The sequence below is a fragment of the Sceloporus occidentalis genome, unplaced genomic scaffold (genome assembly GCF_023333645.1).
Source record: "Sceloporus occidentalis isolate IW3139 unplaced genomic scaffold, rSceOcc1.0.p SCAF_9, whole genome shotgun sequence".
NCBI lineage: Eukaryota > Metazoa > Chordata > Lepidosauria > Squamata > Phrynosomatidae > Sceloporus > Sceloporus occidentalis.
The window spans coordinates 2,875,067-2,887,721 of NW_028316989.1; the positions used below are offsets into that span (position 1 = coordinate 2,875,067).

Consider the following 12,655-nt stretch of genomic DNA (forward strand, 5'->3'; position numbering starts at 1 on the left):
AAGGTATTACTGGCTTGTTCTTGTTCATTGAAGGAAAGAAGAGGAGGAAGACAAGAAACAAAAATGGAAGGAGGAGAGGAAGAAAAGAAGAATACTGGACAATATTGGAAGATGCAATGCCTCAGACAAACGCACTCCATGCTCAAAGAGGCTTTCCTCCTCAATGGCCTCCTGGCTTAAAGGTGTCACTTCTAGTTTGCCAGCTTCCCTTTCATGTTGCCAATGCTAATCGCTCTGGCGGAGGATGCAAGGACTAACAGGATTTGGGTTCCATTGACGCCATCCGTCGCAGGAAATCCAGGTTCCTTGGACCAGATTAAATGGCTGGCTAAAGATGGAGGAGCTAAGAAGGGCATCGCAGATGCGGCAGAATAGACGCCCTGAGCATGGTATGCGCTGCCAAGCGCTTTTTGCGAAGGGCAGAAAACAAAGTGGACACAAAGCGGACAAAAACGACACCTTTTTACATAGTTTTTGGTGGGTTTTTCAGGTTTTTGGGATGTTCCGAAAGTAAAAAGGTGTCATTTTTGTCCCCTTTATGTCCGCTTTATTGCCTTATACCCAATTTCTTTTGGGACTGGAGCTTCTTTGGGACCCAGCCAGGACCTTTATGCCTGCCAAGCATGTGATCTGTCCCTGATCCATCCCAGCCCCATCCCAAAATAACTGGCCTTAACTTACCCTAAATACGATGATGCATAGGAAACGGGGAAGGCTGAGAAAGACTACTCTTGGGGAAACAGAATGACGACTCCATGCACCTTTTAGTCTAATCCTGAACTGTCATGACGCTTCGGTGTAGTGACTGACAGTTTCATCACATGCCTGCAAGCAATAATAATAATAATAACGACAACAACCCACCAGCAAGAAAAGAGTCCAGTCCAGCTGTAATAGTCCTCTAACTTTATTGGTCATCTCAGAAAGCACAGAGATCAGAACACTGTCCAGAAACCTAAACTCCATCACTACAGACTCAACAACCACCTTCAGATGGAAGTGTTTAGTCCAGATTTCGGCATCTTTCGTTGCAAAAATACCAGCCAAATCCTGCTGAGAGAAAGGCAGGTGAGCAGGGTTTTGTGTGTGGATGGATATGTGGACTTTGCTGAATCCATATATATATATATATATATATACATACATACACTGACCTTCTTTATATTTCTTCCTACAATTTAGAGATCCAAAGCATGCCCAGAGACCTAAATTGTCGAGAACAGGAAGGCAAGTACCTCCTCAGGAAGGCGGAAAGCACAGAGGTAATAAAGGATATTGGAATTACTTTTTTGGCTGCCAAAAACAAATAGGTCTGGGAGCCGAAACGTTTCCATAGAAGGCAAAATGACTAACCTGAGCCTATTTGTACTGTTGGCGTATCATGGGGTAACATGATGCATTGGAAAGGATGGTTATTCTTGGGTGCCTTCGAGTCATTTCTGATTTATGGTGACCCTAAAGTGGGGTTTTTTTTGGCAGAATTTGTTCAGAGGGGAAGAGTTTGCCATGGCCTTTCCCTGAGGCTGAGAGAGTGTGACTTTCCATTTGATTTGAACCCTGGTTTCCCTATGTCCCATTCTCAACCATTTAAACCATCCTTGCTTTCCTTCCATGGCAGGTTAAAACACTCATGTGGACAGGCTTGTAGAAACGGACTGGGAAGTGCTTTTCATGGTGTGCTGCTTTGCAATTTGTATATAATATTTTAATTAATTTTAATGTTTTTATTTTAATCAATTGTTCAACTGACTTCATAGTCCATTATTTAACTGGCTTTGTCCCAGAGCTCTCTGGCAGAGAAGGCTAAATAGCTCACAAAGCAGCAAACCCCAGAACTCCATTGCATGGAGCCATGGCAGTTCAGGCAGTGTGAAGCTGCACCTCTTTTTTGTGTTTTTAATTGTATTGGTTTTTGCTTTTTTAATATTGTGAAGCCACTCTGAGTCCCAGTTCTATGAAAGGAACATGTAGAAAAGAAAAGAAAATACATGTAGTAGTAGTAATACTGCATTATTTCTGCAGTGCAGATTCAGCCCTAGTCAGTGCATGGTAGAATGCACCTCTTAAGATTGCACAAAACTCACTGTATGTTTCAGAACTCATTGTATACATTATCCGCACAACAACCCTATAAGCAGGACTATTTTTGCCACTCTGTTATCGTCTTTCCTTCTCACCCAGTGGTCTGCTTGGAGTGACCCAGGTTGCTTTTGCCAAAGATTTGCTCCAATGGCTTGCTGAGGGCTGCAGGTTGGCTATCTCTGACCTAAAGGCAGAGTCCAAACCTTTTTCAGTGCAACAATGCAAATCACCTCACTCGTGCATTCCAGGTTTGTTATTCACACTATGGAACCGCATCGACCTGCATTGATGCACATCGCTGTGAATTCAGTTGTTCAGACATTTGAATGAAGATGGAGTCAACAATGCAAATGCATTTGGAACCCTGATTTTGGTATGCAGAGCGTAACCCCAGTCTATTCACATCGGTTACTCACACTACCGACAATGCAGATCTTTTTAAAAAACTCCGGGAAAACCCCAATATTGATTATCCCAAATTAAGTGGGTTATTGGCAGCCCCTCCCCACTTAATGGGGTGCATTCTGGGTGCATGTGAACAACGGAGATTCAACCCAGGTTCCTCCTGGGTTATTTTCACCATCTGAACAACCCCTGGGACTTTGTGGCTCAGAAAGCTAAGCAACTAGGGTTATGCTAGCTCTTGATAACTTTGCTAGCTCATGCCTAATAAAGCAAAGCCCTGAAAAGGCTCTGTCCATGGTCCCTTCCAATTCCTGTTTGTAGAAGAATAAAGGGAAAAGCCCATTCTTTCCTTCTCCTAGTGTTGCGCATGGCCTGCAACATCCATCTAGAGAGTCTTCATGAGCCAAGGTATCTTTGCTGCATGCAATCCTGTTCCCTCCACAAGACTTAAGGACAACAATGCTCCAGATACAGGCCGCCAAACTATTGATCCCAGGAAGCTGGAGATTTATAGCTGCATTGCAAAGTACAGCTTCTCAAAGCACCGGCGGCCAAACTAGTGACTCAATGCGTGGTGCCGGCTGCAGAAGAGTCATCGCCAGAGCGTCCCAAAGTGTTGAAGAGAAGAACAGGAACGATATGGAGAGAGCATGGTTCAAAGCATCCCCTACCAGTATGCCTGGATCTCCGAACGCCTCCAGGTCTGCAAGCGAGAAAGGACCAGAGCCGCGGCCCGAGAGGTGCCCAGCGGTTCACCGTTGGTGAGGGTGCCCTTTGCTAGACGGGAAAGGGCACTGGGAGGCGAAGGAACCATCGCTTGCCGTACAATGTAGTTCTTCCCATGGTTGTTATCCCAATAAACTTTCTGGCCGCAGTGAAAGGAAATACAAAACTCAATGGTGTCACAGGGAGCTGGCCCTTTAGGTAGCGGGACCTCAAAGGAGAAGGTATCCGTGTCGGTGTAACCGTAGGTGTTGGGCATGTACTGGCAACCGATATCACAGAACCTCCTCCAGGAGTCAAAGGTAATGCGGATGTACACTTCCTTCTCGTAGCTGATGTTTCTGACCTTGACGGTCCCCGAGATAGACTTCTCCTGGATCAGGCAGTTCTCCAAGCAGACAAAGCCACTCTGCAGGCGGCTTCGGAAAGCCACGTAGTCGGCAGACGGTTGGGGGAAATCCAGCATGTATTTTCTCGGCTCGGGACGGGAGCCCCGCAGCTTGTTCCGGAAGTTGGTCAAGTGGGACAGAGCCTGCTGGAGATCACAGAGGTCTTCCTCGATTTTGGAGAAGATCCGGACGGCTGTGAGCGAGAAGCCCTTCATGTCTGCAAAGACCACCCTCTTCTTTTTCTTGCCGCGGCACCCTTTGGCCGTATCCGGCTGCCTCTCCGGTTCCACAGAGAATTTATTGTTCAGACAGGGGCGCAAGGGCTGGTGGCCCAAACCTTCCCGCAGCTCTTCATAGGAGTCTAGAAGCTTCCGGATGGGAGGCGGGTGGCTCAGGCAAAGCCTCCTGGCCAAGTCGATGGGAGCGGCTCTGGGGGCAATGGCCCGGGTGCCAAACACCTGGAAAAGGCTGAAGGCAGAAGATGGCATTAGCAGCCGGTTTGGAAATGGCTCACCAGAAACAGAAAACAAGTCAGGATGTGACTCTTCCATGCGCACCTTATTTGTTGTTGTGTGCCTTCAAGTCATATCCGACTTATGGCGACCTGAAGGCAAACCTATCATGGGGTTTTCTGGGCACGTTTCTTCAAAGGGGGTTTGCCATTGCCATCCTCTGAGGCTGAGAGTGTGTGACTAGCACAAGGTCACCCAGTGGGTTTCAGAGTTGAACTGGGAATTGAACCCTGGTCTCTCAGTGCCCTACTCTCAGCCATTAAACCATGCTGGCTCTTGGAAAGGACGGTAATGTCCAGTAAAGTGGAAGGCAGTACGAAAACCCCCTTAAAAAGGGGAATTGCTTAATCTAGAATGAACTTCATTTTGTTGTATGCCTTCATCTTCACACTAGGTTGCCTTTTCGTGGGGTTTTCTTAGAAAGATTTGTTCAGGGAGGGTTTGCCATTGCCTTCCTCTGAGAGACTGTGACTAGAACCAGGGTTTCCATGATGAAATGGGAATTCAAATCCTAGTCCCCTGAACTCCTAGCCCAGAATTTAAGACCACTAGGCCACACTAGCTGTCCCTGAACATAGCTCATATCCTAAAGAATTAAACCAGGCACTTTCAGCATCCCCAGCCTATGTCCGAAAATGCAACTTATTGGAAGAAATCAATTCTGTTCACAAGTGCAAGGAAGGATGCCAGTTTCCTCCTCTTCCTGGCTTGATCCCCATTGGCATCAAGGTAACTGCTTAGCATGAAACCCATTGGGTGACCTTGGGCAAGTCACTCTCTCTCAGCCACAGGGGAAGGCAATGGCAAATCCCCTCTGAACAAACCTTGCCAAGAAAACCCCATGACAGGGTTGCCGTAAGTCAAAAACAACTTGAAAGTCACACAACAACAACAAACTGCTTATGGAGACCAAAGAAATACTGGGCGATGCCTCACATATAGGCTGCATCTGCACTGAAGAATTAATGCAGTTGAAGGCTATCTAGCTGAAGAAACTACAACTCCCATAGCATGGAGCAATAGCAGTCAAAGTGGCATCAAATGGCATTATTTCTGCAGTGCAGATGCAGCTAAGAACAGGAAAGACGCAGGTTCTCCCCTCTCTCCCTTCTTGGTTTCTTTTCCTCCCTCCCTTCTTCTTTTTTCCTTTCCTTCCTTTTTTTGTCCCTCCCTTTCTTTTTCTTTAGTTCTTTCTTTCCTGCCTCCCTTTCTTTAGTTTTCTTTCCTTTTTCTCCCTCCCTCCCTCCCTCCCTCCCTCCCTCCCTCTTCCTTTCCCTCTTTTCTTCCTTTCTCTTTCTTCCTTGGGATACTTGCAAAGCTGTACTTACTCTCCACAGCTCATCTCGCTTCTTTGCAGCCTTTACCTCCAGCTCTAGATCCGATGAATGAAAGGAGCAAGAAAGGCAAGACCTCTAAGGCCACGCCCCTTCCCCACCTGGCCACGCCCCCAGGATCAGGCCCATGTGCCGACAGAATTGGGCCCCTCACCTGGCTTGGCTCCCACTTTTTATATACATATATTTAAATATATTTTTATTAAACATTAAAAATAATTAAAAACACAACAAAGCACATTGCAAAAACAAGGTTTAAACAGCTCTACTTGTGACTCGACCATGTGTGCTTGCAAGCCATTTTGGACTTATGGCGACCCTACCCTGGGGCTTTCTTGGCAAGATTTGTTCAGAGGAGCTTGGCCAGGGCTTTTCCCTGAGGCTGAGAGAATGTGACTTGCCCAAGCTCACCCAGTGGCTTTCACAGCCAAGCTGGGGATCGAACAGTAGGGCTGGCTCCAGAGGGAAACCTAGGAGCCGAAAGGCAAGCTAGAAGATAGTGACCCGGGCAGAGCTCCGGTGGCATCCAATCTACTTCAGGCTTTGGAGACAATGCCTCCATCGGATTAAAATTAACCTCGTCGGCTAATCCTCAACAGAAGCAGCCTTGATCTGAACCCAGGAGACAAGGTTTCTAAAAACAGTGGCCAGTCATGTGCCAGCTTCTCTTATTAGCGTCATGGCCAGTCCATGACCCTCTTGACTTGGGCCAGATTCATTCTGCATCATGTCATGGGGCACCATGGTGGCTATTGAGAAAGAATTCATCTAGCCGACCCTCCACATCCAGGGGTTAAATCAACCATGTTCTAAAATCTGTTGCGGTCATGCACCTTCCAAGTTGTTTCTGACTTATGGCGAACCTATCCTGGGGTTTTCTTAGCAAGATTTGTTCGGAGGAGGTTTGCTATGGCCTTCCCCTGAGGCTGAGAGAATGGGACTTGCCCAGGGTCACTCCAGTGGGTTTCATGGCCAAACTGGAAACTAAACTAAACCATGGTTTCCAGTCTTAGTCCAGCACTCAAATCATTACTCCATACTGGATATTTACATACACAAAATAAAATAAAATATAAAATTCCAAACAGCAAACCTTGGTTTTTCTACCCCATTGTATATAATGGGACTAGAGTACCCACAGATTTTGGAATCCATGTGGAGTCCTGGAATCAAATCCCAGCAGACACCAATGGTCCACCGTAATTCAGCTCATGTTTGGTGATGTGATAGACATAATGCCATAATAGGATAAGATCTGGGCATATTCAGTGGGATACCTCTTTCTGGTTGGACATTACAATGGATTAATTCTTGCAAGAATGTACAATAAATTGACATAAGAACCAGGAATCAACTTTTATCACTCTAGAATACAGTCAGGCAAGCAGACACTTGCTAAGGTAGGAGTACTCTCTGCACCTCCCTTCTCTGTTCCACAGGGTCTTCCAATCCTACAGAACAGAAGCAGGAGAGGGATTTAGCGGTTTCCATTCAGCTGATGAATTTATAGTCTTGGACACAACCCACAGTACAAGGAAAGGATGCATCAAGGTCGCTGGATCCTTTCATTCTTGTGGAATTATTAAGATAAATTGCAAAATGTGGTGATCCTACAGAGGAAGAGGTGTTGTTGGCGGAGTACTACTTTTGGAACCAGTGAAAACACAAAAGTCTTGCAAAGTACTGTATTTTAGGTCATGCATGTTCCTCTTTATTGCCCTGTAAGAGACAAGACATTTTCTGTAGGTCTGAAAAATTGGGTCAGTCCTTGGAGTCCCTCCAGATGTTGGCTTCAAATGTGATGCACGGTATGCACCACACCTCCCATCATCCTCAGCCAGCACAACAGGAGCCACAATCCACCACATTTGGAGTCTGCCAGCTTTGTGGGGTAGATAAGGCTCACAGCCAGGCCTTGGAAAAGTTACTTTTCCAAATGACAACACTTGGAACCCCGTAACAATTGGCACGTTCTGAGAGCTGTAGTCCAGAAAAGTAACTTTTCCAAGCCATGAAAATACACCTTATTTCCATTGTTTGAATACCAGTTAGATCTAGAATAGGTCTAGTGACATCTGCTGGAGATGCAGCAGATCAGCAGAACTTCTCTTTTTGCATTGCAACCAATTTGATAGGAGAATCTCTCTTCTGCAAACTAAACCCTTCCTGCAGGAACAGCCTTCATGCTTAGATACCAGCTGGGAAGATCTCTCCCTTTGCAAGATGTAATCACAGGTTGCAATCTGAGTTACAATGACAGTCATCCAGTCACTAGAAGTTTGTGCGCAGAAATGCAGCTGGGTGGAAAAGGGCGGTCGCCAAGCAAAGGTATGTCTTCTGCTCATTGCAAGCTGATCTTTGCAGTTTAGATGAGCTGCACGGCTCCGGAAGCCACCAAAGGAGCAATGGTTTTGTACCGGATCAGATGCTGGGAGTCTTTTTCCAAGTCAATCGCATACTCTCTGAAAGAAACAGACCACAAGAACAGATTATAGTCCTATACACACTTGCAGTAATGTCTTGAAGTGCAGGTGAATGCCATGGCAATCCTCACAGCCAGGAGAACCCAAAAATGCAGGCAGCTATGCGGATTCATAGAAGGCAGCCAATTCCCATAGTTTTCAAACGGCTGTGTAGATGTCCCTACCTTTGCTCATCTGACTCTGGCTCCACCAGGATATTCTCCTGACTCTCCTTCACCCGCAAGAACACAAAGGAGTCCAGGTTTGGTTTAGGAACTGTAGAGGAAAAGCAAAGGGGAAAAAATCTTCTCTACCATTAATGCCCAAATAGAGCCCAATTGTTTGGGGAGAAGTCCTTTTTCATCTCCTCTCCGGACAGAATTTGCCCCCAAATATTCTGCTATTCTGCACTTGCTTTTAAATATGTGTAGTTAGAATTAACACAAAAACCACAAAGCTATTAAACCAGGAACGCTTTAAATGCTGATAAATGGATTTAACCGATCCATCAGCTGAGCAGAGCAGTCTTATGGGACGCATGGCAATGATTTACAGCCAAAGTTCAGTCTTTTGAGTTAATGGGAAAGAGTTAATGGGAAATGCTTAACACCCGCCTAAAACAAATCAATGGGATTTAAAAGTGCCAAATCAATGGTGGCTAGTTGCATCTGCGTTGCGGAGATGGTGAGTTTTCATTTCAACTTTACAGAAACTAAAATTAACACTGAAACTAAAAATCTATTAAACCAGGAACGCTTTAAATATAAATGGGTTTCACCGATCAGTCGGTGGACCAGAGCAGTCTTAAGGGATGCAAGGATGCAAACTCTATTCCCCCAAAGAGGACCAGCTTCTTGCATAGCTCTTGTAAAACCTAGATCACTGCGGTCCAAAACACACTGCAGAAATAATCCAAACTGAGACAGCTTTAACTGCCCTGGCTTAATACTAGAGAATTATTCCCTAGCACCAAGCCAGGGCAGTTAAAGTGGTCTCAAACTGGATTATTTCTGCAGTGTGTTTTGGACCTGCCTCACAGATCCAACTATCACTGTGCTCTCTACCTTGCTTTTACTCTGCCTCCTCATTCTGGGGCCCTTAAGAATGTATCTGACTACAACACCCATCATCCCCAGCCAACAGCAATGCCACATTCCAACCTGACAACATGAATTCATTTCCCTGCATGAAAGGAAAGTTAGGAGCCAAGCCACCATCTTTGTACATCCTTGGAGCAGCGATCCAAATGTTTGTTCCTGGCGCTCTGCAATGTGTTTAAATGGTCCAGACAAACAAAACCAAGCCTTGCTTACCTATTTTGAGGAGATCCACCTTCTGTAGGTTGGGAGGCATGTGCTTCAAAGCCACGTTTTTGAGATGAGCCTCTGTGTTGGCCATGTACCTGAAAGGAAGAAAATGTCTGCCTTCAAGGAGTTCTCAAAGCTTCCTAGGCTTCTCTATCAGATTGTAAAATAGCTTCCAGGACAAAGAAAGGCATGGAATTGCAGTTCCAGCACAATGTTTCCCCTGGATGCTGCTTTAGCATCCCTGGCTCATGAAGACACCTGTGAATGAAGCTTTGAAAGATAATGCGATGCGTTATAGGTCTTTTGGGTCCAAAACACACTGCTGAAATAATCCGGTCTGACACTGCTTTAACTGCCCTGCTTCAGTGCTAGGGAATCCAGGGAATTGTAGTTTATTGTGGCACCAGAGCTCTCTGACACAAAAGGCTCAATGTCTCACAAAGCCACAGTTCCCAGAATTGCCTAGCATTGAGCCCAGGCAGTTAAAGCGGTCTCAAACTGGATTATTTCTGCAGTGTGTTTTGGATCTCTTAGCTGGCCCAATGAAGAGTTTGCCCCAGATCTCAGAATTTGGATCCATTATTATTATTATTGTGAAGTCAAAGGCTTTCACAGCCGGCATCCATAGATTTTTGGGGGATTTGGGGGGGCTATGTGGCCATGTTCTAGAAGAGTTTATTCCTGATGTTTCGCTGGCATCTCCAGATGTTTCACTGGCATTGAATAGATAGGTAAAGAAACGTCCACTCGCTCACTCACTCTTTGGCAAAAGCGAACTCTTCCGGGGACAGGATGGATGGCTCTCCCTCTTCCCGGGTCTTCTCCTTCTCCAAGATGTGGGGGAAATACTTCTCAATCTTCAAGAAAAAAAAACGGTGGAAGAACGAGAAGCGACAACGCAACTGGCACTGAAATGCCAACGTTTGAAAGCAAGAGATATCGGGGGGGGGGGGGGGGGAAGGCTGCACTGAAAATCAAGGGTGCGTCTACACTGCAGAAATAATGCAGTCTGACACTAACTGCTATGGCTCCATCCTACAGAGTCTTGGGATTTGTACTTTTGCGAGGCACCCACACTCTTTCTTCGGTAGGAAAGGCTAAAGACTTTGTGAAACTACAAATTCACAGCACTTAAAAGTGATGCCAAACTGAATTATGTGAAGGATGCTGGAAGCTGCAGTCCAAATAACATCTGGAGTATTCAAACATCTGGAGGGCTGCAGGATGCCCAAGTTTGCTCTACTAAACTAAAGGATACCAAAATAATAATCTGTCATTCCTAATCCATGCGTGCACCTGTTTTATACTATACACCTCTTGGGATAGGAACCCATTACTAGGGCTTGGAAAAGTTACTTTTTCGGATCATACACAGTAAGCAGGCATATGCAAAGAGGCTACATCCGCACTGCAGGAATAGCCCAGTTTGACACCACTTTAACTATCATGGCTCAATGGAATGCAAGGAATTATAGTGGCACCAGAGCTCTCTGAAAGAGAAGGCTAAACGTCTCACAAAACTACAATTCCCATAATTGTATAGCATTGAGCCACAGCAGTTAAAGCAGTGTCAACTTGGATTATTTCTGCAGTGCGAATGCAGCCAGAGTGACTCCAATGTGCTTCCTATAGAGATCAATACCTTTGACTCTCCCAAAGAATAAAGCCGTACCTTCCTGATGCGACAGCGCAAATAGCTGCTGAGAACATAACGGATGCGCTCGACCTCCATGCGGTGAATGCTGACCTTCAGGTCGCCTCTCTTGGCCCTCTTCAGATTCTCCTCCTGCCAAGACACAAAGCAGAAGACATTTTGCAAGAGGAAGGGCTTTCTTAGCCTCCGCACGAAATGTTATATAACTGAGAGCAACCCTAAGGCAACCCTATCCTGGGGGTTCTTGGCAAGATTCCTCTGGATCTTATTACCATGTGTTCCAGTTGTTCAATGACGCACTCAACAATTTCCGATTTGCTCTCCAGCAGTTCGGGGGAAAACTTCTCGTTCATCCAAGCCTGGAAAAGGAAAGAAAGCAATGGAGATTGCCCAGCTGTTTTCAGATTGGGACACACTTTCCCCAGACATCATACGTATATGGCTTGCCCTCCGTGTCCAGGGACCTTAAATCCACCAATTCAACCAGGGCTTGAAAACACCATCTATCTCTATCTATCTATCTATCTATCTCTCACACATTCCCAAAAGCAATCCTTGATTTTGCCATTTTATACAAAGGACACCATATTACTACCCTATTGTCTACAATGGTATCAATTGGGTGCTGATGGTCCTGGAACCATGCCAGAGGATTCTGGGAGTTGCAATCCCCCCCCCCCCCCAATAACTTGCCACGTCGATGGGAGGGATTCTAGGAGATGGCCAAGAGGGGCATTCTGGGAACTGTAGTCCTTCAATAACCTGTCATACAGATGGGAGAGATTGTGGGAGCTGGCTTGGGGATTCTAGGAGTTGTAATCCCCCCATAAATTGTCATGCTGATTGGAGAGGATTGTAGGAGCTGGCTGGGGGATTCTGGGTGCTGTCATTCCCCAATAACATGTCATACTGATGGGATTCTGGGAGCTGGCTGGGGGATTTAGGGAACTGTGCTCCCTCCAATAACTAATCATGCTGATGGGAGGGATTCTGGGAGTTGTAGTCCCTCCAATAAGCTGTCATGCTGATGGGAGGAATTCTAGGAGCTTGTTGGGGGATTCTGGGAATTGTAACCCCCCCAATAATTTATCATGCTGATGGGAGGGATTCTAGAAGCTTGCTAGGGGATTCTGGGACTTGTAGCCCCATCCAATAACTTACCAATTCTGCTGGGAGGAATTCTAGGAGCTGACTGGGGGGTTCTGGGAGTTGTAGTCCCTTCCAGTAGCTTGCCACAGTGATGAGAGGGATTCTAGGAGCTTGCTAGGGGATTCTGGGAGTTGTGGTGCCCCCAAATAACTTGCCATGCTGATGGGAGGGATTCTGGGAGTTGCAGCCCCCCCCCCCCGTTCTCTGCCATAATAAAGGAGGGGATGTGTAGTTCCCCCGGGGCCTGACCTGCTCCAGGTGGCGGATGAGCTGGGCCGGGGTCAGCACCACCTCTTCCTCCTCCTCTTCATTCGCCTCCGGACCCGCCATTGACTTCCCTGGATCTCCCGCCATTGCCTTCCAAATAGGTTCCCGCGGCGGTGACGTCAGCGCCTCTGAACCAGGGCGGGAAAAAGGGAGGCACGCCCCGCCCCTTTATACATATGCATGAAGAGAACACGCCCCTCGAGCCTTTTAAAGGGGCCGCGACGCTAGTTTCACCAAACCAATTCAAACTGGAAAAAACCCAGGTTTCTGGAGGATGGAGCAATGTTTGTTGCTTTGCAAAGGAAAGAGGATGATGGATAATCCATGCCCCTTGCTGTACTTGATAGTATATACACCCATCCCACCCATCT

The 12,655-nt window shown here is 46.4% G+C and overlaps 2 protein-coding genes and 1 long non-coding RNA gene across 3 annotated transcripts; 1 reads left to right on the forward strand and 2 right to left on the reverse strand.

Moving 5' to 3' along the window:
* Positions 1–659: 659 nt before the first annotated feature.
* On the forward strand, positions 660–2,467 carry LOC149306737 (uncharacterized). Its single transcript, XR_016282378.1, has 3 exons — positions 660–1,068; positions 1,183–1,262; positions 2,331–2,467. It is a non-coding gene; the product is annotated as an uncharacterized LOC149306737 (long non-coding RNA).
* Positions 2,468–2,669: 202 nt separating this feature from the next.
* On the reverse strand, positions 2,670–7,036 carry LOC149306738 (protein phosphatase 1 regulatory subunit 3C-B-like). Its single transcript, XM_089539061.1, has 2 exons — positions 6,539–7,036; positions 2,670–4,067 (listed from the first exon to the last, which is right to left on the reverse strand). The coding sequence occupies exons 1-2, from the start codon at positions 6,598–6,600 to the stop codon at positions 3,155–3,157; spliced, it is 975 nt and encodes a 324-aa protein (XP_089395187.1). The 5' UTR covers positions 6,601–7,036; the 3' UTR covers positions 2,670–3,154.
* A 93-nt stretch (positions 7,037–7,129) lies between these two features.
* GINS4 (GINS complex subunit 4) lies at positions 7,130–12,542 on the reverse strand. Its single transcript, XM_089539063.1, has 7 exons — positions 12,267–12,542; positions 11,141–11,227; positions 10,887–11,000; positions 9,974–10,071; positions 9,221–9,309; positions 8,093–8,183; positions 7,130–7,907 (listed from the first exon to the last, which is right to left on the reverse strand). The coding sequence occupies exons 1-7, from the start codon at positions 12,369–12,371 to the stop codon at positions 7,811–7,813; spliced, it is 681 nt and encodes a 226-aa protein (XP_089395189.1). The 5' UTR covers positions 12,372–12,542; the 3' UTR covers positions 7,130–7,810.
* Between the last annotated feature and the right edge of the window lie 113 nt (positions 12,543–12,655).